Source organism: Patagioenas fasciata, chromosome Z, assembly GCF_037038585.1.
Source record: "Patagioenas fasciata isolate bPatFas1 chromosome Z, bPatFas1.hap1, whole genome shotgun sequence".
Classification (NCBI taxonomy): domain Eukaryota; kingdom Metazoa; phylum Chordata; class Aves; order Columbiformes; family Columbidae; genus Patagioenas; species Patagioenas fasciata.
The window spans coordinates 65294120-65318402 of record NC_092560.1 but is presented as its reverse complement, the minus strand read 5'-3'; the positions used below and the strand labels follow the sequence as shown (position 1 = coordinate 65318402).

The window sequence follows — 24283 nt, the reverse complement described above, 5'->3', positions numbered from 1 at the left end:
GCCCCGGCCCTGCTTCCCGCCCTTGCGGGTGCCGGCAGGGGCTCCGCCATGTTGAGTTGCCGGGCCCCTCACCGGCAGCCTCACTCCCGCCGCACCGGCCACACTCCCCAGTGCGCGGTCAGCACCCCGCATCGTCCCGCCTGTGACGGGTGAGGCCGTCTCGGAGCGGCCGCCCAGAGTTGCATCAGCTGCGGCGGCCGGGAGGCGCCTGCGCGGGGCCGCACCCGCCCCTTCCCTGCTGCGCCGGGCTGGTCTGTGCGAGGCAATGGCGGGCGCCGATAGCCAGGTGGGCCCGGCAGCGCCGGCCGGCCGTGCCGGAGCACCGGCTCTCCCTCTTCCCGCGGGTCGAGGGGTGTCCTGCGGCGCGGCGACCCCTTCGTCCCTGTCAGACGCGGGGAGCGTGGCCGAGGGGACAGCGCGGGCAGCGGGAGGCCGGTAGGCCGGTAGGCCTCTCCCCGCCCCGCACCAGGGGTTTCCCCAGCCCCGGGGCAGCAGGGTCGTAAAGTGGTGGGATTTACCTGAAGGGAAAAGAGCAGGGAGCTGGGCTGGCATTCCCTGGGGCGAAGGGGTTAGGTCTTTTTCTGGTTTGTGGGGCTGGAGGGCAGGGGTGTTAAAGCGGCGTAGGTGTGAGCGACTGCTGGAGAGTGAGGAAATGGTGCTCGCCCTCCTCAGGTAAATGCTGGGGAAGAAAAAAAGGCAGACTGCGGAAAGAAGAAGATGAAGGAAGGGGGCGGCGACGGAGGGCGGACAGAGGTGAGCAGTCGTGGGCCTTGGGGGTGGAAAGATGCGGTCTGATGGGTGCTGTGCTCTGTACTGCTGCAGTGCGTCCTTCTGAAGGACTTCCTGATGTTACAGTTGCTCCTTTCCCCACTGTTATTTGTTTCACTGAAGTTTGCCACGAAGTGACTTTGTTGCTATTTACACCAAGTTATATGGTCTCTTCTTGCAAGTAGCAAGTGACAGGATGAGAGGAAATGGCCTCACGTTGCACCAGGGGAAGTTTAGATTCGATGTTAATAAAAATTTCTTCATGGAAAGTGTTGTCAGGTGTTTAAACAGGAGTCACCATCCCTGGATGTGTTTAAAAGACAGGTAGATGAGGATCTTAGGGACATGTTTTAGTGCCAGTGTTAGGTTATGATTGGACTCAATGATCTTAATGGCCTCTTTCAAACAAAGTGATTCTATGATATTGGTGTAATGGGAGAGCGGCTCTGATGGCCACGGTTGCTCTTTTCACTGTGTCTCTGTGTGCAGCAAGAGGTTGACAGTGGGGCTCTGGGCTGAGGAGAGTCTGCCTAAGGTGTGCTGTGTGTTCTGTTGTCATGGTGGGTAAACACAGATCCCTCTGACTGCACAGAGGGCCAGCACTAATCCTGAACCAACTACATGGCTGTATAACCTTGGTTATGACCAAGATGATGGTCCTGATGTCATTGTATGATGTATAGACTGGAGTCAGGTCCTGTCCAGGTGGCACGGAGTAGAGGTGCTCCCTCAGTCTCTTGACTGAATAAGAAAAATCTGGTTTTGTGTTGGAACTTCTACAGCCTCTTCAAATTGATTTTAGTCCTTGTGGAGCTTATTAAATAGGTGTTTAATAAGCTATGTAGTAGCTTATTAACACAGGTGTAGCTTATTAAAAAAAATATGCACAGTGCTATGTTTCAAAGCAATAATTTGCATGAAGCTGAAGTGTTATTACTATATAATTAATCTTTAATAACAATGATTATTTGCTAGATGCAGCACATATATGGTCACATAGCTGCTTGTGAGAAGTATAGCCATTCTGTTTGCATTCTTGACGTAATGTGTTTTTAGATTACTCTAATATTAATCCATTTTTTCCCTTTCTCTTTATTCATTATAAATAGCTGAATCCCTGGCCTGAATTTATCAATGAGCGTTTAGAGATGTACAATAAACTTAAAGCTGAACATGACGCACTCCTTGCAGAAAGAGCTGCAAATGATAGTGAACCCATCAAAGTTACATTACCTGATGGCAAGCAGGTTGATGCTGAATCCTGGAAGACTACTCCTTATCAAATTGCTTGTGGAATTAGGTATGATTCTATTTTGTGATACACTTGATCATTTTATTACAGCTCTATGTCTGCTGGTTGTGGCCATGAGGGTACGGCTAAGGTACAACCTCTCTCGTAGTAATTTATCTCAAGTTGGAGGTAACCAATAAGGTTCTAGTTTTGTAGTGTAATTTTTTTTGCCTTATGAAGATACAGCTTCTAGAATTATATAAGAATATAATTGACATATTATAGACACACATTACTTGGAGATTTTTCATGACAAGTATTGTTGTCGTATTAAGGACTAGTTTGGTAATAAATTTAATCAGGCTTGATGTTAGCACCTGGAAACTCATTTGCATCAACCTGGGGAAGATGACTGCTGGGTGATGTTTCATTTGATTTCAGAGAGAGTTAACAGTATGAGTATCTTTCACTTAACTGTGTTTTTACTTCCATGGGAGACACTCATCAAAAAGAGCATTGCACATCTCCAGGTTACTCAGACTAGCTGTGTAATAGGTATGAGCAATGCACATTGGACACCCTAAGTTAAAATTGCAAAAACTGGGTGATTCTTAGAGGTGAAATGCCATTTTTTTCCATGCTTAGGTGCCTTGTCATTGGAACTGGTTTTGCTTTTGTGATTTGGGATCAAGAAAAGCATGTTTGCATGGTGGAAACAAAACTGTAAAGTTACTACTTCAGAAATGCTATTAATTTTTAAAAGAGAAGCTCTGCCTTTTATTGTAATAAGATATTCAAGTCAGGTTAGTACTTCTAGGTGGCTGCCTCTAAGTCTTATGTGTTAATGAATGTATGAATGTTGAGTATACAGCACAGTTTTCTTCCCTCAACTCTGAGGTCTGAGTAGGATTTTTGTAAATGTTCAAAACTGGCTAAACCACTCTTTTATTTGAAATTTATGTATGACACTGTATCCACTCCGAGCACTCCTGAAAATTTTATTCAATGTGGAGAGCAAATTTGGGGAACTTCTACTTGCTGGTTTCAGAAGATTCTATACCATGTATTTATTCTGTAGTCAGGGCTTAGCTGACAACACTGTTATTGCTAAAGTGAACAAGATGGTTTGGGATCTAGACCGTCCTTTGGAGGAGGATTGCACCCTGGAGCTGCTTAAGTTTGAAGATGAAGAGGCTCAAGCAGTGAGTACCTTCTACCAAATTTTGTTTGCCCTTGGATTTGCATTAAACTAAGCCTCAATGAGTGTTTTGTTTCTTGACTGTGGTCAGAATATGAAGAGGGAACAGGTTTGCTCTGTAGGTACATCTGCATTTTCTAATAGTTCCTTACAAAGGAGTTGTGGTACTGCAGATAATGCACTTTCTGCTGTGTATTTGTACAAGTCTTCTAGCAGTTGCTGTAGTTTATGTCATCTGTTCTCATTAAAATTTTATATTTGCAACCTTCATGTTAATCTAAAGTTGGTCTTTTGAAATGATCTTTTCAACACTGACTTTGAAAACAATACTGAATACAAAAGTACTGTTTATATACAATCATAAAAGTACTGAGTAGGTTGCTTTTACTTTGTACTTGCAGAAGTACATACTTTGTTTTGGCTACTCATTCAGATAAATGTGGATATCCAGTACATTTATGACTACTGTCTTTAGAAGAAGTTATCTGGTACAAGAAGCTGTCAGTCAAGTTAATCACAGAGGGCTTGCATTCAAATTAGGGTTTTCATGTTGGCTAAATGATGGTTCCTGTGAGATTTGTGTTTTCTTCTCTGTACAAATAAAAGCAGATTAAGTCCTATAGATTTGTTTTTAATTTGTGAAAGCTTTGGGTATATAATAAGAAGGAGTGTAATTTTTAACTTTGTGGGCTGTTCTGCTTCAGTGAAGGATTTCCCGTGCATAAAATGTTTGGATTAGGACCACAGCCTTGTATTGAAAGTGCACCTTTTGGTCTTTATGCAGAGCTGATGGAAGTTCATAGAAAGAAAAATTTCTGAATCAGTTTCCTGACTTCTTGACAATAACTGAATCATTTCAACAGTAGTTGAAAATAAGAATTATTTGCTGCCACACCGTAAACAATTTTCCAGTGTTACCTCTTGGAATTATTGGTGCTTAGGATAAGAGTGGTGCTGGGCAGGTTCTTCCTGTTTTGTAGACTGTGCTAATTTGGAATCTGGATCAAGTATCCTCAAAAGCAGATGTGTCAGAATACGTTTTCAATAAAATACTAAGAAATGCATTGTGCCTATTCCTCTCTTTTTTTTTGCTTCCACTAGGTATACTGGCACTCAAGTGCTCACATAATGGGTGAAGCAATGGAGCGAATCTATGGTGGCTGTTTGTGCTATGGCCCGCCAATAGAAAATGGATTTTATTACGACATGTTCCTTGAGGAAGGGTAGGTTTTGTATTTTTCTTTCTTAGTAGTAGGGGGTGGCAGTCACAGCAAAGTTTCTGTCATCTGCTTGTTTCTGGAGCAAAGTCATCCGCAGACTGCTTTGTTCTTTGCAGTGTGTCCCACCCAAAATCTACTGCATTGGAACTGAATCAGAACTTGCAAGTGAAAGCAAGAATGATTCACTTTTTTGCATGTTTATTTTAGGGGTGTATCAAGTAATGACTTCTCTGCTTTGGAAACTTTATGCAAAAAGATAATGAAGGAAAAACAAGTCTTTGAAAGGCTGGAAGTTAAGAAGGAAACACTACTTGAAATGTTTAAGGTAGGCTGTTTTAGAAGGTTGTTTCTAGCATCCTGCAGTTATTCTTTAAGTATTTGTAGCTTAGCCACAGGAAGGTCTATTAAACTTATTTTTCAAGGTGACATGTTCTTGTAAGCTCATTGATACTTAACAGAAAAAATGAGGGAAGGTGTAATTCTTAGTTTCTTGAGAATGTGCTTTCTTCCCCTGGGTGATCTTGGCAAAACCTTTGAAGCCACATTCTTCATTTATTTCCGACAGATGTAAATTTGCAATATATTACGTGCAGTTATATGCCTGTATTGTGTTGTCTGTTAGTAAAATGCTGTGGTGGTACTACAACTGCATGTGCCAGTGCATTCAGAAAGCTTCATAAAACATTTTTAAGAATGAGGACTTCAGAGAAAGTCCAAGCAAAACTGAAAGCTGATCCTTTCTCTTTAGTACCTAGCTGCAAATGATTTTCTGGCATTCCTGAGGTAGGCGTTACTCAGTTTACACTGTCAGGACGTGAGGAGAATCACAGTGTCATTCAGGTAATTCCATAGGTCTCCAGTCCGATCTCATGCAGAGGGCATGGGGTCAACACTGAAGTCAGAGCAGGTTTTTGAGGGCTTTTCCACTTGGGCCTTCAAAACATTGAAGGATGGAGACTGCACAACCTGCTCTCTAGGCAGCTTGCTCCACTGCTTAACTATCTGTCTTATAATCCTCTTTTGATGCAGCATAACATCAGGTTTGCAAATAATTTAAACTGCTGGCCAGTTCTCTTGCTTAACAAGGAGTTAACAAATTTGTGTGCTGCTTTTCTTCTCAGTATAATAAATTCAAGTGTCGTATCCTGAATGAGAAGGTCAATACTCCAACTACAACAGTATACAGGTAATTATGCATGTGTCATAATATTACTGGATATGTCTTTCTAGGATGAAGTACACTAAATTATTGTTTTCCTATTCTTAGGTGTGGTCCCTTGATAGATTTATGCAGAGGGCCTCATGTCAGACATACTGGCAAGATAAAAACCATAAAAATTCATAAGGTAAGTACTGAAACTGCCTTAGACAAATGTTTTCACTGAAAACGTGTTGCTGTCTTTAAACAACATGGTGATGGCTTATCCAGGAATGTACCATGAAATGGTCAACCTGGCCAAAAACTCAGTGTAACAAATTGGGAAAAGGTTGTGTGCTAGAATGATATTCAGATAGTGTGCAGGACCTGCACTTCCAACACAGATAGAAACATGAATGTGGCTTAAGGCTCGGCTGAACACTATCAGAGTTTATAGTTTTTGCTCAACTGATTAGTATAGCTGAGTGTGAATAAACAGTTGGAGTAGGATAGCTACAAAGAGAGAAAATAGGCTTAAAAAAAGACAAGAGAGCATTAAACTATTTTTACATACTGTGTTCACCTGTTGTTTCTGGATTTTTCTCTGAATTTAAGATTAAATCTCTACCTATGCTTTAGTTGTCATACATTAGGTATAGTGGTTTATTGATATTTGCATGCCTTTTCGTAGCAGGTAGTAGTAGTAAAATGTGGAGGTTCCTCTTTTTTTTCAGTGTTTCATTTATTTTTTGCATACAGAATTCTTCTACCTATTGGGAAGGTAAGGCTGATATGGAATCCCTCCAGCGGATCTACGGAATATCTTTCCCAGATGCAAAAATGTTGAAGGAATGGGAGAAATTTCAGGAGGAGGCTAAAAACAGAGATCACAGAAAAATTGGGCGGGTGAGACTGTTTTTCTGGTTATGTACTTCACAAACATTGTGTGGATGTAACCTCTTGACTAGAATCATTTTGTGGATAGCGTATACTTACTGCCACAACCAAGATGTGGCACAGTTGTACCTTCAAGCAAGTTGCAAAATCAGATACTTTTCTCTTGAAAACTGTCAAAAGTCCTAAAGCAAATTACTCTTTAGACTTCTTGACTTTTTGCTGCTTTAAACACAATGACATCCTTATTACACAGACCTGCCAGAACAGCACATGAACACTTTGGTCTACAAAACACGAAAATTTCAGTCTGCAGGCAATGCTTGTTCCTACACAGTTTGTTGCAGCCTATTCACTCGCAGGTCTTCTGTATGATTTCCAAATCTGTAATACGTTTCTATTTTTTTGTTGTTGTTTTTTGATTTTCTGTCAGGTAATAGATAGTTCTGAACACTCTTACAAAGTGTACTGCTACAACATCAGGAAAATATGCAAAAGAGTTAACTATATGCAGACTACAAGCATGTGCACAGTTGATCACAACAGCATCCAACAGTTCACACATTCAGTTCATGTGCAAATGATTAGCTGCAGAATCAGAACTCTACATTACTTGTCAGTGTACAAAGAGCTGTGGGGCACAGTTAGGAGTTACACATAAACGTGACGTTTTGGAGCATCAGTAATGAAATCGGAAACGGAACAATCTCCCCTATAAGTACTGGTAGATACATAAATACTAGTGAAAATGCATTGTTCTATTGGTATTGCATTTTTTTAGGTGTGCTGCTTTTTTTTTTTTTAAAAAACATTTCTCAGGCATGCCTAGTCAGTAGTAATTAATTTGTGAACGTTAAGTGAAAAATGTGGTGTATAAATACCAAATTTTTAATATATTTTTCTGCAGGACCAAGAACTGTTTTTCTTTCATGAGCTCAGCCCTGGTAGCTGTTTTTTCTTGCCAAAAGGAGCTTACATTTACAACACATTAATTGAATTCATCCGGGTAAGTAATGTCTTTTGGAAATCATCTGATAGAGGAAATTGCTTGATGCTACATATAACAGTATTAACAGTCCTTCATTTCAACTTATTTTAATCTCGTAGTTCTGTAAACCATGGAACTAAAGAAACCTGGTTTCTTTGAAGTGATCTTGTCACAATCTCTGCTAAGTTCTGTTTTTGTCAATACTTCATACCTGCAGTAAAAGCAGTGATAATGATGCTTTGTAGTATGAATTCTTTAACATCTAAGCTCACACTACAGCAGTTGCACTAATGCAATTGATTTATTTAAATAAACATATTAGATTTGACCTTGTAGAACTATTTCTTATGCAATTATGCATAGAAAAAAAAAAATCCCTGATCTTCCTGTTGTAATATTTAGAGTCTGTAGTCTTATTTTATGTTTGGGCTGCAGTCAAGTATAATTGAATAATTAGAGTGTGCTGCTGTGCTTGCAGGGAGGAAACTTGTTCTACTTGCTTACTGCAAAGAAATTGTTTGGTGGAAGGGTGGTGGTAGTGGAAGGGATGTATTCAGTCATGTCCAACTTGAATTTTTCTCTCCTCTCTTCCCCTGTCCTCCTCAAGTCATGGACTTTCGTGAGACAGTATTTGTATAATTTTATGGCAGAGGATTGAGGCTGACTACCATTACTTTTGTTTGCTTTATTAGTCATTTTATATACCGGATCTGTTGTTTTAGAGTGAGTATCGAAAACGTGGATTCCAGGAGGTTGTCACTCCAAATGTTTTCAACAGCAAACTGTGGATGACTTCTGGGCACTGGCAGCATTACAGTGACAACATATTTTCCTTTGAAGTGGAGAAAGAAATCTTTGCTCTGAAGCCTATGAACTGTCCAGGACACTGGTAAATACATAGCAAATCCAGTTTACCAAAGATGATGCTGAAAAAAAAGAAATCCTGTTTCTTTTACTCATTAATTTTGCCTGCGTAATTGTGAAGAGGGCTATCTTCAGGTATCCAGATGTGACATGCTGCCAGGAGTGATGTAATTATGAGTCTTGTTGTCTGTGTGCTCTCTTTGCTTGAGACACAGGGAAATGTCATTTTTCCATCGTAACAGTGACTGTAGTTTAAACATGAAGCTTACCTTGGTACTACAAAACATGGATATCCAAAATAAATACTGAGGCATTGACAATTTTGTGGCAATTTAGGCATTCATGTTTTAATGCTCAGTTTTAGGAGCTGTTTTATCTTCTCTCGGTGAGGTGGGGAAAACCTACCACCTATGAAAGGATGATCTGCATTTGTTTTAGTGACAAAACTAGATATTAATGATGGTTGTTTTCTGATTAATTGTTAGCATTATGCTTAGGTTGATTGCTTCTCACTGACTGTTCTTTGCATAATTTTGATTCTGGCTGAGGTTCAAGCAATAAACTTTTCCTTCAGCCTTATGTTTGATCATCGTCCAAGATCATGGCGTGAGCTGCCATTACGGTTGGCTGATTTTGGTGTTCTGCATCGCAATGAACTGTCAGGAGCTCTGACAGGACTCACTCGAGTACGTCGGTTCCAGCAGGACGATGCTCACATATTCTGTGCAATGGAACAGGTATGGGCTGCTGTTAAATGAAATCAGGTATTAAAATAAGATTAACTGATTTTTTGGTATTTGAGACCTTATTTTTACTCTCATAAAGATTGAAGAAGAGATAAAGAGTTGTCTGCAGTTCTTGCGTGCTGTGTATGATGTCTTCGGATTTTCCTTTAAACTGAATCTCTCCACTCGTCCTGAAAAGTACCTGGGAGATATTGAAGTGTGGAATCAAGCTGAAAAGGTAAACAGTAATTTTATTAACTTTTTATATGAAAGCAAGGCTGCAGCTGGAAGTCCTTTAAGAATATATTGCCTTCTAGGACGTACGGTGACAGCTGGACATGAGCAATATAACTTTAATAACTGCCTTCAATACAGTCTGGCTGCTGTAAATAGCTTACTCTCCATAAAGAAGCAATCTCCTTGTCAGAATCAAATTACCTCTCCTTCTCACTCTCATTGTATTTTTTGATAATTAATAAAAAAAATAACAAGAAAAGAGAACCAATTCTGCTAGCCTCTGTAAGTTGACTTAATAAGACTTACAGCCATCTTCCAAAAGCCAGGTTGCTTTCACGATTAAAAGGATGGGCTTAGCCCCTGCAGGTGCATTGCTGGGGAGAAGATAGGACAGAGATAGACATGAGGTATATCAGGGTGGATCCCTGCTCAATATGACCTACAAACTTCAAATCTAGCATAAAAGTTTATCGTATCTTACCTAATGCTGCTTGATTGGCCTCTTCCAAAATGAATGCATTAATTTTGTTTGTTTAAGTTGGGACTTTTTTTTTTTTTTTTGCTGTAACTGAGAAGTACTGAGAATTGATAGTGTTGTGTATCTGTAGCAGCAGGCTGCAGCAGGCTGACCTGATGCTGTAATAAGGTAAGATGGCAAATTATTGAGAAACACTGAGTTTGTGTCCTTTATCTCTAGCAACTGGAAAACAGCCTCAATGACTTCGGTGAGAAGTGGGAGTTAAACCCTGGTGATGGAGCTTTTTATGGACCTAAGGTTAGTGTGTTGCTAACCCCTAGCTGGGTTAAGGTTTTAATTGTGTTGGAAGAGGCAGATGAAAGTTATACAACTCCTTGCTTTCCATTGATACTACTGTAATTGTGGCAGTAGGGGTAGCATGCAAATACTGTTCTTTGTAGTACAGAACAGGAAAAAAAAATCAAAGTCTTCCTGTGTTTACAAAATGATACTAAAAGTCACATTCCCCAGTAAGACAAGTGTTGGACATTTATTTGTGCAGAATGTTTGTCAGATTACTTCAGATAGATACCTGGTGAAGACAACCTCTCCATTTAGTTAACATTTTGCTCTAAGTTAGTTAAATACAGAGGGACACCTTGAATACATAAAGATTTTTTTCTCATATTTTATTATGAGCAAAGGGTAGAAAATAGTGTGGTGGTGCTCTTGAGTTTTATTTGTTATCTTCTTGGTAAAGGCAACTTTTATTTTTCATTTATTGTCCCGTACGTTCCCTTCCAACTTAATGTTATAACTAAATTTGTCAATGTCAGCATGCATTTCTAAATTGGTACTGTTTAGGTTTGACTGGAGGATGTAGGACAAAAGTTATTCTTAAACAGACAACCTGGTACAAGCTGAGATTGTTAAGAGCTGGGATGAGGAAGAGTGGATTTTTTTAATAGTTTTTCACTACCATTTTAAGATGCTGTATGGCTGAAATTTTGTGGTTTTCCAGATACATAAAGTCTGACGTACTTGAAAAAGAAACAATACTATGAGTTCCTGGTTTACACTCCTTTTGTTAATTAAACTTGGTTTCCAAGTATCAACTATATGTCTGCTGTTTAAACAGAGCTGATTGGTTTTTTTGGGAGATGTGAACAGAAGGTGGCACTGTAAGATCTGTATTACCACAGCAATTGCTGCATTAGAAATAATTATTCGGGCTTTGAGTGAATCTTAAGTCATGAGAAAAACAAAAATAGACTTACTGGTAAAACAGATTTTTGAAAAATGCTGCTTTTACTGGCACAGTTTTGTTGCTTTGAGTTGCTGGTGAGTTTTGGTATATTGATTTGATTTTGTGGTTTTGTTTTTTTGTGGGGGAGGTTGTTGGTTTTTTTGTGTTTGTTTGGGGTTTTTTTGTTTTGTTTTGTTTTAAAGCTCTGTATTCAGTTTGCACAGATTAAGTAGAGCTTTCTGAAAATTTCCTGGTATCTTTGAGTGTAAGGACAGAGACCCTTCCAGAATTACTTCTAAATCTTTCCCTAATAAATCTGCACGATATTTGTCTACATTCAGTCATCTAGTAAACTGGTTCTGATTTCTCTCTGTACAGTTATTGAATCAATTTAATTTTATTGGTTGTATGTGAAATGTGTTACAGCAGCTAATCATTCATAATCTGAAATGCAAACAAGATATAGTAGTTTCCTCAGTTGATTTTAAATAAGACAAATAGCTACAGGAACCTTAGTTAACCTTAATTAACTTTATACTTGCTCCTGATACACTTTGGCCAAAGGTGAGCAAATGTAGCATTTTGCACTGGTTTTAATGGAAGCTAGTTAAAGTTATATTTTTAAGTTACAGTCTACATCTAGGGTACCTTTAAACTCCCTGGATTTTTTTCTCTACTCTGCTTACTGGGTGATTTGAAATTAAAGAAGGGTGTAAATAATTCTATTTTGATAGAAGCTCTTTGGTAGTAGCTGAACTATGGATAAACTCTGACTTCTGAGTGCAAAATTGTAAGACGTTTAAAACTTCAGTTAATAAAACACTGATCTGTTTGTTTGACACATAAATTAAAAAAGAGCACACAGCCCTAACATATAGCCATACTGGAAAAATAATGAATAAGAGAGCAACATGGTAAATAAATAAGGTCAGGACACCATAAATCTACTGTTTTATATCTGTCTCTCTGTGTAACTTGTAAGTACTCAGGATTAAAGTGTAAGGAGCAATAGAAAGAATAGGCTTGACTGTAGATACTCATAGTCAGAACAAGTGTCATTGATTAACTTGGTCCCTACTGCTGAGCAGACTATATAACAGTAGGATTCCCCATCCTACATTCATGCCCTGAATTTATATTACAAAGTATTAAAACACTGTGTAATGATGGAGTGAAGTTTGCCACTTCGAGGTCGAAGGAATCTTTTGATGAGACATGTTCAGTTCTGATGTTGCACTTGAGTGTTACTGAACAGGCCTGTCAAAGATGCAGATTGAAACTCACAAAGAGTAGTCTGAGGTATTAAATGTCTTGAATTGATGTCTCTTTCCTTGCTCAATCAGTTCTTAGTTCTAATATTTTTTTCCATCATATCCTGGATTTACGTCCTTATGTAGCTGAAGTAAAAGTATGTTGTCTAAAACCACAAATAGTTCCTCTGTGTTGAGTGAAACCTTCCATCTTAACACAGAGTTTGCTTTCAGATGGGATGCTTGTATCTTAAACTGTAGTAAAAGTTTCTGTCTTTTTCTTTCTAAGATTGATATTCAAATTAAAGATGCCATTGGCCGCTACCACCAATGTGCTACAATCCAGCTCGACTTCCAGCTGCCAGTCAGATTTAACCTCACCTTTGTCAGGTAAGCACAGAGGCTGGTGGTTTTAATTGCTATATAATCTAACTTCCCTGTCACAGATGTAAGTTTACATCCAGAAAAAAAAAAAAACTTACATTTAAAACAAAACAAACCTTTCTTCACAGCCATGATGGCAATGACAAGACAAGACCAGTCATCATTCACCGAGCTATATTGGGATCTGTGGAGAGGATGATCGCCATTCTAACTGAAAACTATGGAGGCAAATGGTAAAATGGAAAAGTAAATGTATTATTACAGTTTGAGCGAACACTTTATGTAGAAGAGAAATTAGCCTCAAACATGCAAGAATCAAGAGGGTTTGTTCTGCTTGCTGGCTACAGAGACATGCTGTAGGTGTACCACAGGGCAATTCCTTCCGAACCACCTTCCTTAGATATTAAATAATTCTAGATATGGTAGCCCCTACATGATACCACTCATGCAGGTGCAGCCTACAGCTTGTCTGCCCAAGGTGTATGTCTGTCAATTTTACTTTTGCAGGTGGGCTGTCTTGCAATGAGTCATTTATACAGGCCATATCCTTTACCTGCTGCAGCATAATACCTGGTGGGGATGACCCCTCTGTTTATAACAAGACTCAAAAATAAATGTTTTGTCATGATTAGTTAGCCATAAACTCAGCAACTCAGTTATGATTTGTTGGCTGCTATAAACCACAACTTGAATCTCCGGGTCAAAAAGACTTTTCTCCACACTGCAATTCTTTTAGACTGTTCTTTCTGGGACAGAAATTATAACGGGTGTAGGGCTGCCACTGCCACTGAACCCAATCTAAGCAGCTGGCTTTATGAATCTCTTGTGTAGATTTTAGTCCTATCTGTTAAGAGGATTTTTCATACTAAAGGAATACTGAAAGCTACATTAACTTGTTTTGTTTGTTTATTGAAGGCCACTCTGGCTGTCCCCACAGCAGGTAATGGTGGTACCAGTGGGACCAGCCTGCGATGAGTATGCTCAAAAGGTGATGTATATGGTTTGGGGGATTTTTTTCACTATATTGTATTTAGTTGAGATGCTTGGGTTTTAATTAATAATAGTATAACATTTATCTGGGATTAATGTTGTAAGTCTTTGCATATTACATTGTATAATTTTTCTATTACAATGACAATTAATTGCTGAAGTTGTAGATTTATCTTAAAGAGGACTTGAAATAGATTTTGAGTATCTAAACAACAAATTATGATCTTCGTGAGGGTTTTATTTTTGGAAAACATAGTTTTTTCTGTATCTCAAAAGCTGTCTAACGCTTCAGATTCATGGCCATGTGCATCTTGCAAAAGCAGTCAGAAAGATGAAGATGTGTCTTTTAGTATTTAGCATCCAGCAGACCTTCTATATTTCTTTCAAGCACATTATACATAAATAAAATAGTCTCAACATAAAAAAATTAGTGATCAGAAAGCTCCACCATCCTGCTGCCTTTCACAGTATCAAACTGAAATCACTATTCAGCCAAAAACACTAGATGTTCACATCACCACTTAGTTATTTAGTGTGTATGTACTTGCCTGATAGCTGACCTGTTTCCACTTCTTCAGCTGGGCTCATCTCCAACGCCTGAGCCAGTGATGATGCCTTTGTTTTAGGAGTCAGATAAGCCTGACTGGCTTAAGTGTACAAGTCATAAATAGTTCATTGTAATGAATATCCTGTAGTGACACTTTAAATACTTTTTCTTCTAGGTCAGGCAGCACTTCCATGATGCTGGATTAATGGCAGATGTTGATGTAGATCCTGGGTGCACGCTGAACAAGAAGATCAGAAATGCTCAGCTTGCACAGTATAACTTTATTCTGGGTAATGTATGGTGCATTTTTTTAGCTTATCCTGACTGACTTTCTTGCATAGGTTACATGATTTGATCTTTCTTATGTGAGCAAGGCAGAGTGGTGATCAGTGTTTCAGGTCATTTTGCTCCTGAGAGTCTCCATCCTACCTATGCAATGGGCGTTCCTGGTTTGTACAGCTGTCACTGAAAGGAGGTCACTGTGGTTCAAGGCATTACTGCTGCTTTAGAAAAAGGTCTTGGCTTTCTTCTGGTCAGCAATGTGGAGACATATCTGAAATCTCTTGCCCTTTGTCAGTCAGATTGTTAAACAGTTTTTCATCCCTCCCCCACCTCCCTGATAATTATTGCTCTTATTTCAAGTGTAGCGAAAGAAGTATCATATTTTCACTGGATTCGGCTGTATTGTACATCTGAGCTATACATGCATGCATAGAAGACTATTCCAGGAGAGTGTGATGCAGGGACAATTAGAAACTGACACTGAAGAATGTGATTTGAAGCACCATGTTAGTTCTGTCATGTAAATTGAGGCTCTAGCATTGACCCTAAAAAGTCTAGAATGTGTTACAGTAGGAGCCTTTGACAGAGAAACTTTACCCTTGGAGTAATTGGTAGAATCATGAATAAAGTTCTTTTGTTCTTTGAAACTTCAAGCATATGATGCAGATAAGACACAACTGCACTTTATCTTCAAGACCACAAACAAATGCATGGACTCTCAGAGGAAAAATCTCACCTAATTTTTCAGAGATTGTTTCAAAGACTTGTCCCACTAAATGTAGATTGGGTACCAGAAATATAACGTCCTGTAGTAACCTCCAAGTATATTCCATAGAATTTGTGTTAGTAATGAGGTGTACATATATTATTTTGGTATCTGTATCTTAAAGTTGAAGTGAAATAGCTTTGAGATTTTTCCAGTCTTGCTGTCTTGGTAAAGAAAACAAATAGCTATTGGTTATTTACAATCAAGTTGTCTTTCTAATATTTGACCATGGAGTATTTAATGTTTATTTCTCATTTTGACTTTGTGGTTCTCTCTAATAAGAAGTCAAGGTGGACTTCCGAAGTTTATTTTTCTCTTTACTCGTATTTTCCTAAGTTGCTACTCATAACATACTAAAACCTATTAAATTATGTGAGATTAAATAAGGCTATTGGCTGTTACAGATATAAGTGGGGGGAGGTAGGAGGAGAGCAAAGAAGGATTTGATATGTTGGTTGGTAAGCTTTTTAGAATTTCTTGTTTAATATGCCTCAGGTTTAAAGGAATGGGGTAAAAAAAGAGAGCTTGTTAAATGTTAAGTTCATTCCTTTGCATCTTGGCTGTTTCTAGTGGTTGGTGAAAAGGAGAAGGCAAGTGGAACGGTTAATATCCGCACCCGAGATAACAAGGTGCATGGTGAGTGTACAATTGGAGACACTGTGAAGAGACTGCTGGAACTAAAATGCTCTCGCTCCAGACAAGCTGAAGAGGAATTTTAAAATCATCTGTTTCACCTGGCATAAAAAAATATTCTAGTTTTCCTAATTCGGTTAACCACACAGTTTTTGTGTTGAACCAGATTTGAAATGTATTTCATGTTGGACCTCTTGCTCATTTTAGCAGAGACTTTTCTTTAGTCAGAAATGTCTCTTTTTGTAAAGATCAGTTTTTCACAAACCTTGAAGTGAAATTTCATGGCCTCTGACCAATGACAGATGAAGCAAGATGAAATGACTTCCTGTGACTGCAAAGGAAAATGAAATGTTAATTGGGGATACACATAGCACTCTAACTACGCTGTTACGAATAAAATACATTTTGGTAATAAATGTTTTTCATTAATGTTAAACAAAAGAAAACACATAGTAACCATGTACTGCACCAGATTTTGGAGTGTGTCCTTTAGCAAGGAAAGTGATACTTTGCAGTCTTGGCTGCATAATATCAACTGATGGGTGACTGGGGAAATGACCAGAGGTCTCCCATGCCAGTTGGTGCCTTGGGGAGTATCTCAGCTCTTGCTGCATGACACTCCTAATGTGGGGTTGCATAGCATGGAGCACCGAGCTGCTAACTAGAGCCAGTTACACCCCTTTCTGCAGCAGTGAGGTGGTAAGGTCATTGTAGCTGTAGAAGGGGGATAAGACTGCCTGGAAGAAATAGGGCAAAGCAGAGGCAAAAAAACAGCTAAGAAAACCAGGATTCTTGGGAAGAGTGTTTCTATTCTTATCCCGGAGCTGTCCTTTCAGTAAGGCTATATATGTCACAGCAGAAACAAGAATGTACCGAAGTAAAAAGGATAATGATTATTAAGACAAATGCGATTTTTCAGTTTAACAGTACAGTCTCCTTCCATGGAATGCTTCCTTCCCCAACATCTGGTCCAGGGCATCTCATACTCTGATAGCAGCTCCTCCTGTCTCACAGTTGAGGGATGTCATCAATTGGTTTTGTGTTTGTTTTTGTTTTGTTTTGAGGGATTTTTTTCACATCTGGCTGGTGAGGCAAATATCTGTCACTGATAAAAAATAAAATCATGGTCAGAGGTTTTTAGGTCATAGTTAATCTTAACTGACCTGAACAGCTTCCAAAGGCGGTCTTTTAAAGAAGTTCTTGCCAAAGTCTTTAAAAAAGTCGTGTCAAAGATCAGACAAATCTGAGGACAGGTTTCAATGGTCCTGTCTTTTGGAAACATCCAGGTCTCACCATTTCTTTTATTGTTTTGGCAGAAGCATTTCATCTACCCTTTTCTCACCTGTCTCTCAGGAGTGACAGTAACATATCACTACTTGAAGGTATTGAGAATTCAGCCTCACCAGACCACAACCCCAGCAACTTTTACCAAAATCTATTTCGTTCTCTTTTGATTGACTTTGACTAAGTGTTCCACCTAACTGCTGTGGAAGGACAAAAAAAAAAAAAAAAAAAAAAAAGGCAAACAAACAAAAACTGAGAGGAAATTGACTTTCCACTGCCTTACTGCTTTTAAATTTATTTTGCTGAAGGTTAAGTGGGTTATTCTGTGTTTCGCATTTGCCTGACTTTGCTCTGAAGTGACTGCTGCTTGTGCAAAACAGCAGAATGAGATGTCAGCTAACCCTCGGGCAGAAGGACTTCCTTGAAAGTTGAAGGTAAAGTAGAGCAGATAACTGTTTTCCTGTGAAATGGAGCCACTAGCTCTGTTTCTCTCTAGGAATCGACCTCAAACCACCTTTCCCCTAGGCTAGTGGACTTGTTGATTTTCACAGAGTTCTGCCTTTTGTTCTGCAGGGATCCACAGGCATATTAGCACTAAACTGCTGTAGTCATGCCTTGCGATACAGGTGCTGTAAAATGCTAGCTGCTACTGTGTATGGCTCAGTAGGTGTCAGTCTTGGACAAGTCATCCTTCTACAGAGACCTCATTTACTTAGATCATACTTTTAAATGCCAGTATAGCAATATGTATGTGCAGATATGAATACACCACTAGAAACAACACCTAAGGGTACAATCCAATAAAATATGTACCTCCAGTAGGGCGTGGACTGAACTGAGGGGTCTACATCCAGATTGTGGATGTAATGCTGCACTCAAGTGCCATCCAAACTTGCATTCTGCTCTTTAAGTTCTTTAACTGCCAAGGGCTGTGGACGTACGCAGAAGCAGAACGGACTAGGCCTGACCAGCACATTGTCTCTCTTAGTTCAGCCTGAAGTCTGCTGAAGAGCAGGCTTTGGTCACAGTTTATCACCTTTGGTGAGACTAAGCTCCCAACAAAGTACTCTGTGTGTGTCTCCTAAGGCAGGAGGATGCAACTTTGGTGTCATTGTTTAGTGATGGGACCACTTGTCAAGCAGGAAAGAAGCCTTTGTATTGCACTTTCCAGGGTCTGAGAAGGCTGAAAGCCACCTGTCCAGTTCTGCAGAGTGTGCTCTGATTATCAGCACTAGGCAAGAGAAACAAAACATTTGCCACTTGGTTTTCAGTCTGTACATCCCCAGGGAGGTTTTCGTGGGAGTCTAAATCACCTCATGGTACCACAGGCTCCTCTGTGCCATGGGCATTTCCTCTGGAGTAGCTGATAAGGTGCAGCTCCAGCTCTGCTTTGTGTCACAGCAACTTTTGTTTGCTCATACCTTAAAGCAGATTTTTGAAGGAAGTCACTGAAAGGCACACAGGATGACAGGGAAGGAAGATAGCTAACTTCATACATCATCCAAGTATATACAGGTAAAGTCTGGCAGGAATTTCTGTACTTGAACGGATTACAGTGCCAGGCCTCAGTTTTCTGTGAAACTCCTCAGTTCTACAAACTCCCCTGAAAGAGTTTCCCCTGGCCCAGAGCCATTTGGGCACTGCCACAACCAAGGGTAATTCCACTAAGACTTCTTGGGATGAAATTCTCATTGTGACTGATGCTTCTTCTTCAGTTACACCACTTGGACAATCTCATGCAGTTCCAATTCAGATTCAGGAATGCAATGTCAACTCATCCAAGAACAGTGAAGCATCACCTTTAGGGAGAACCCACCTACAATATAAATTCTTAATTGGTCGTCATCTTTACGCAGTCAGTTTTGCCCTCACTACATTTTTTTCCATTGCATTCAAATACAGTCCACACAAGCTCTTCAGTAGAAGAAAATCAGTTTGCCAAGGCTGACTTTTCCCTTGTTAGAGCAGGCCAAAAATAAGGGGTCTTTGAAAACTCATTTCAGGCCTTCATCTCATGCCCTGTGTAATTTCATAATTGCCTTAGTGTTCTCCACTACTTCATAATTGCACAGTCAATTTTGGCAAAGATCTAAGCAATTGGTCCTCAAATATGATAATGGTAAACTGATGCTTTGGAAAGTAAGTATTGCTAGAGGCTGTGCTTATTAGATAAAAGAGAGCACATACTGCCTGGTGCTTAAAGACTATTTCCCAAACCACTCAGCCTTTCTACACACTAGTGTTTTCATCTGCCTTGGACAGAAATATTCTTTCACCGTTGTCTGGTTGCAGTTGATGCCGTGTTAGCCACTGCCATTGAGTATGCTCCTACACAAAGAGCTACTTTTGGACTTGTATCCAAGTTAAGTGTTTTCACATCAGAGAGCCTCTGGAGCAAGGCACGCATGAACAACTTGTGATAAATGACTACAAAGATAAAATGAAGCAACCGGGACATTTTGTAGTGTAGTTCTCAGACATTAAAGGTAAATCATCTGGACTACACAATTAGTTTCAATACATAAGATATGTATTCCTCACAAAACAATATCCTTCCACTGGATCACAAAGCTCTTTCGCACACAGGAAACTATTCCGAGATGTGAAAACTGGGGGGAGGAGAGAGAAGCACCAGTCAAAAACTCTGTTCAGTGTCCAGGAAAAAAAAGGGAAAAAAAAAGAAAAAAAAAAGCCAATTAAACGTGACAAGGCTTCCACAAGACAACTGTATATATCTATGTGTATTAAAAGATAAGGTAGCAGGGATGACTAAAATGGAGGCACAACAGCTGACTCCATCATGACACAGCCTTGTCTTACCCAAAGTCTTTAGAATTGTCTCTCTGGGATCCTCAGGAAAAGAAGACGAAATGGCAACAGGCAGCGCTTGGCAAGGGGGAGCAGAGATTCGGCACAAAAGCATTAACAAAGACGTGCAGCATGTTCCTTGCCAACATCCAGATGCAAAGTACAATTAAGCTCCTTGGAGTTTTTATCTGACCAGATTAGAAGACAGTACGTTCACTGCATGCCAGTTTGGGGCTGACACTTAAAGCACCTTTTGCTATCCATCACAAGAAGCAGCAGGCTTATAAAACAGACATTTATTGATTTGTCACATTCCTGAAACATGACTCTTAGTTTTGGGAATACTCAAAACTAACCTTTTTACATTGAATGTGTATGGCAAGATCAGCACAAGTTTAATTTCTACAAGAGCTTAAATGCACAATGACACTAATCATATTTAATATGTGATTTCTCAATTTGACACTTTGGGGACAAACTGTAACCTGTCTACAGCACTTAAGCGAAAAAAGGAAAATTTATCTGTATTTCTATTTAATGGTATAAAGGCCCATGAGGATGTGAAATCTTTACCCCTGTGAATCTGCAAGGATGTTGGGCTGCACAATGGAACAACTTCGAATGAACTGAACAAAGGACTTCCTAGTTACAGATCTAGAAAGGCACCTTTTATTGATGCAGCCACTGAAATGTCAAAATGTGATGAATTACTAAGCATACCTTTCCAAGAAGCTATTGCTAACTGAGATTTAATAACCATGCAATGACATTTATTCATAAATACTCCACTTAGCTATGGGAAATCAAATTATACATCTGTATTCTGAGTTTTGGCCTCTACATCAAGACATATGGTGTCATCAGGAGCATCAGGTGGAGTCCAAATACTGTCAGATTATACTAATAGGACAAAGGGATCAAGTAGAGACTTTCTTTAGGAGTAAGGTTTCCTTAGGATTTTTAAACCACTGTAAGTTTTTGAGCAGATTATCTCTGGACAGGTTGTACATCTGTTTTACTACCAAGATTCCACTTTCTCACACTGAAAGGCAGCTATCCCTACATTCCTCAACATCAGGAGGCTGAGCAATTTGTATTTTCTATTGCCAGGGATTTTTCTGAGATTGTTCACAGGGTGGAAATAAAAACAATTTCAGAAAGTTTGGGTTTTATTTTCCAACAACAAGTTTGTTTTGCCTTTTTTTTTTTTTTTTTCAGTGTAAGAATTTTTCCAATAGAATAAGATTTTCAAGATCTAAGAGTAACCATCAAACAACAGATCTCCATTTCAATGTATGATGTATGAACTTGTATCATTCTGCATTTGCAGGTAGAGAAATTAGACTTAAGGAGGAACAAAGAACATCTTAGTACATTTTCTTTTAAAGAGACTAATAGCTGTTTGGTGGGGGGTGTTGGTTTGTTTATTTGTTTGGGGTTCAGCTCCCTCAACTAAAGCTCGACAATTCTTTCAGATTTAATGTATGAACTGTGAGAGGAATCCAGCATTCAATCTGGAGAGCTGACAAAATGAGCTGTTTAAAAAAACTCAACTCTTGCAACTGAATCCGAGAAAGATCCCAGCATCTAGAGTGGGACTCCTGTGGAAACTAGAGCTCAGTCTCAATCCATAGCTGATTCTGCAAGCAGCTGCTGTGTGGCCCTGAAGTTCCTAAGCATTAGAGGTGATGTCTTATCTTAAAACTCCCCACTTGCCATGCACTGAGTCCCTCTCCCACACATTGAATCCCCCATTTGATTCCCTCCTTTGTCTGAGGGGATCCAAAGTCAAATCCCAAGCACTCAAAGAAGAGCATGTTGTGAGGCTGGGGTCTCTCCTGTAGAGAAAAAGACACAAGAGAAGGGAGTCAGGAAATTAAGAAAGCAAGGCCTGGCTGTGCTGCCTAGTAGATCTGGGACTCATACTGGGGGTTTCAAACGCATTTGTACTTTATAGGGAGGAGCTACTCACTTCTTACCACCAGCATATAAAGTTAGGATCTTTCTTGACTATTTCTAGGTTAATGAAGCTTGAATTCCCAGAAATTAACTCCTGCATTTTCAAGATGCTCGATGTGGAGCTGGTGGGGCATCAAGTGCAATGATGTGGTGTATGGTTTTGTGTTCTTAACAGAAGAATACTTTGCAAAGCAGCACTTTGTTCACAGGATAATCTGTTATCTTCCAATTAACAAACTCATCAGAACAAGTATCATAAACCACTGATAAAGTCATTTCAGTCATCCCTATGTATGGGAGATAGTGCAGGGAGATAATGGCAAGCTGTCACTCTTTGTCCAGCAGTGCTTCCAAATGAATAGAAGAAAGCAGAAGCTATAGTTAGAGACATCAGTCTGCACATTAAGACACACCAAATAGTGCCATTTTCTTTGCATGTCAACAAAGAAAAGCAAGTATTGCATTACTTAGAAACAGTGCCTTGCACCACCTTTTAAAACTTAAGATGGAGAGAGCTACCAGTATGTATTGGCTCATGAGGAGCACTACTCTCGTCACAGTAAATGAAAAAGCTGGTGGAAGGTCAGAACACTGACAGCATTCTTATTCCACACCCCACTCTACTGTAACCAGAATAAAGCACTGCCACTGTTGGAAAACTGCAACAAACCACATCTTAGCTTTGTTTTCCAGAACAGCAAACAAGAGGCAATCATGCAGTATCGTGTCATATCATGATATATATCATGTCATAATAATGCAGTATCAGTCAGAATTATGTGAGAGAATGACAAGGAACTGGGGAAACAGCAGGGTACAGCAAATGAGGGAGTGCTTTTAGGCTCAGACCTGAATGGGGAAGGAGACCTGTCACCTTTCTGTTCACATTCATGTGCCATTTTGCTGTCAGCACAAGGTAAGGAGCCCACACACGAAGCAAGGACAAGCTCTCAGAAACCATTTATTTGCATGGCTTGCTTCCCTCTTCACTTTCACTTCCACAAATGGGCTTTGTCAAACAGCTGCGGCAATTACACCTGAAATGACCGACACCCATGTGAGGGTGGCCTGGGAGGCTTTTGCAATACCCCAACCCAGAGTCTACTGAGCAACTTCTGAAAACCAGCCCAGCTGCAATTTTCCCTTTCAGCCTTCACCTGGAGTCCCTGGCTACTGGAGAACCTCCTCCACAACTGTCTCACCTATGCCACTAAATAAAATATGTCAAGAATTGTTGTCTGGCTCCAAGGCCAAAACTCCTTTTCCCTCCCCAACTGAAGGTGCCGTGTCCACGCTTCCCACCTAGAGCTGCTGCTCCTGACCGTGCCCAGCCACACTCTGAGCAGAGGGCTCATGCTGGGCTGTGATGAGGAATATGCCAACCTGCACACCTCGTAGAGACTTACGGAACAGTACGTCAGCCAGTGTGCTGAGTGTAGTTTAATTACTGTACATCCGCAGCTAACCAATCACTCTTGTTCAGACAAATATTCTGGGCTTGCTGTGTTAGATGTGCCAGGGAAGCACAGGTGTCTGTGAGGGCTCGTTGGGTGGTGGGTATTTGCTGTTCCCACTCTCCTAGCACAGATGCTGGTTTAGACAACAAAAGAAATGACCATTTGAAGTTCAGCTGCATGTGTCAACCCAAAATAGGAACATTGAAATCTTTGTTCTTGTATGTGCCAAGAGCTGCCAAGTGGGTCCTTTCTGCAGCTCCTTTCCCTTCCCTGCCACAGCTGGGCAGCCCCTTCATTCTCAGCTTCAAGCCCCTCGGAGAATACCATTTGCTTATAAACAGTAGTTTATATTGTCTTTGTTATGTGGCCTCTTTTTGAACATGATAACATAAGCTTAGATGGGTTATCTGTGTCACAGCCAGAGACAAAATAAATGACTATAACAACAAATGGAGCAATCTAAAGAGAATTTCTATAAATCCTAGTTCACTGATGGCTAATCTGTGCGAGGCAGGGTTTTATAGCAGTGGAAGGAATAAATGCTAAGTTCAAAATTATAACAGAAATCCAGATCAAAAGTTTTAAACTTTCCATCCTCAGGTCTGTCCCTTCACAGACTCATTCTTCTTAGAAACTGTCCTGGTGATGTGGCAGTAAATCATATAATATGATTAATGTAATAGTATTAATGCTGTGCCAAGGGACCTCAAACAAGATCAAAACCTCATTGTTCAAAGCTGTACACAGGCAGCCACTGCTCTGAGGAGCCGGCGATTTAATTACAGGGGGCACCAGGAGTGCAAAGCATTGTCGTGACTTACCCACTGTCAGCCTGCAAACCCCTGGAAGAATCGGACCTGCAGGCTTGTAAACCTGGGCTCTGCCACCCACACTGTACTGCTTCTTCTGTTGGCTTTGCGAAGTAGCATTTTTAATTAGATTGCATTTGTTAGAAGA

At 39.9% G+C, this 24283-nt stretch overlaps 1 protein-coding gene across 1 annotated transcript; it reads left to right on the top strand.

Annotated features, from left to right (window-relative positions):
• The first annotated feature begins 135 nt into the window (after nt 1-135).
• TARS1 (threonyl-tRNA synthetase 1) lies at nt 136-16234 on the top strand. The gene is made up of 19 exons (XM_065861286.2): nt 136-286; nt 673-753; nt 1878-2068; nt 3078-3201; nt 4299-4420; nt 4625-4742; nt 5539-5603; nt 5685-5763; nt 6315-6461; nt 7357-7455; nt 8160-8326; nt 8876-9038; nt 9127-9264; nt 9961-10038; nt 12506-12606; nt 12729-12833; nt 13516-13588; nt 14313-14427; nt 15756-16234. Exons 1-19 carry the CDS (start codon nt 266-268, stop codon nt 15902-15904), a joined length of 2136 nt encoding a protein of 711 aa, XP_065717358.1. The 5' UTR covers nt 136-265; the 3' UTR covers nt 15905-16234.
• Nucleotides 16235-24283: the final 8049 nt, after the last annotated feature.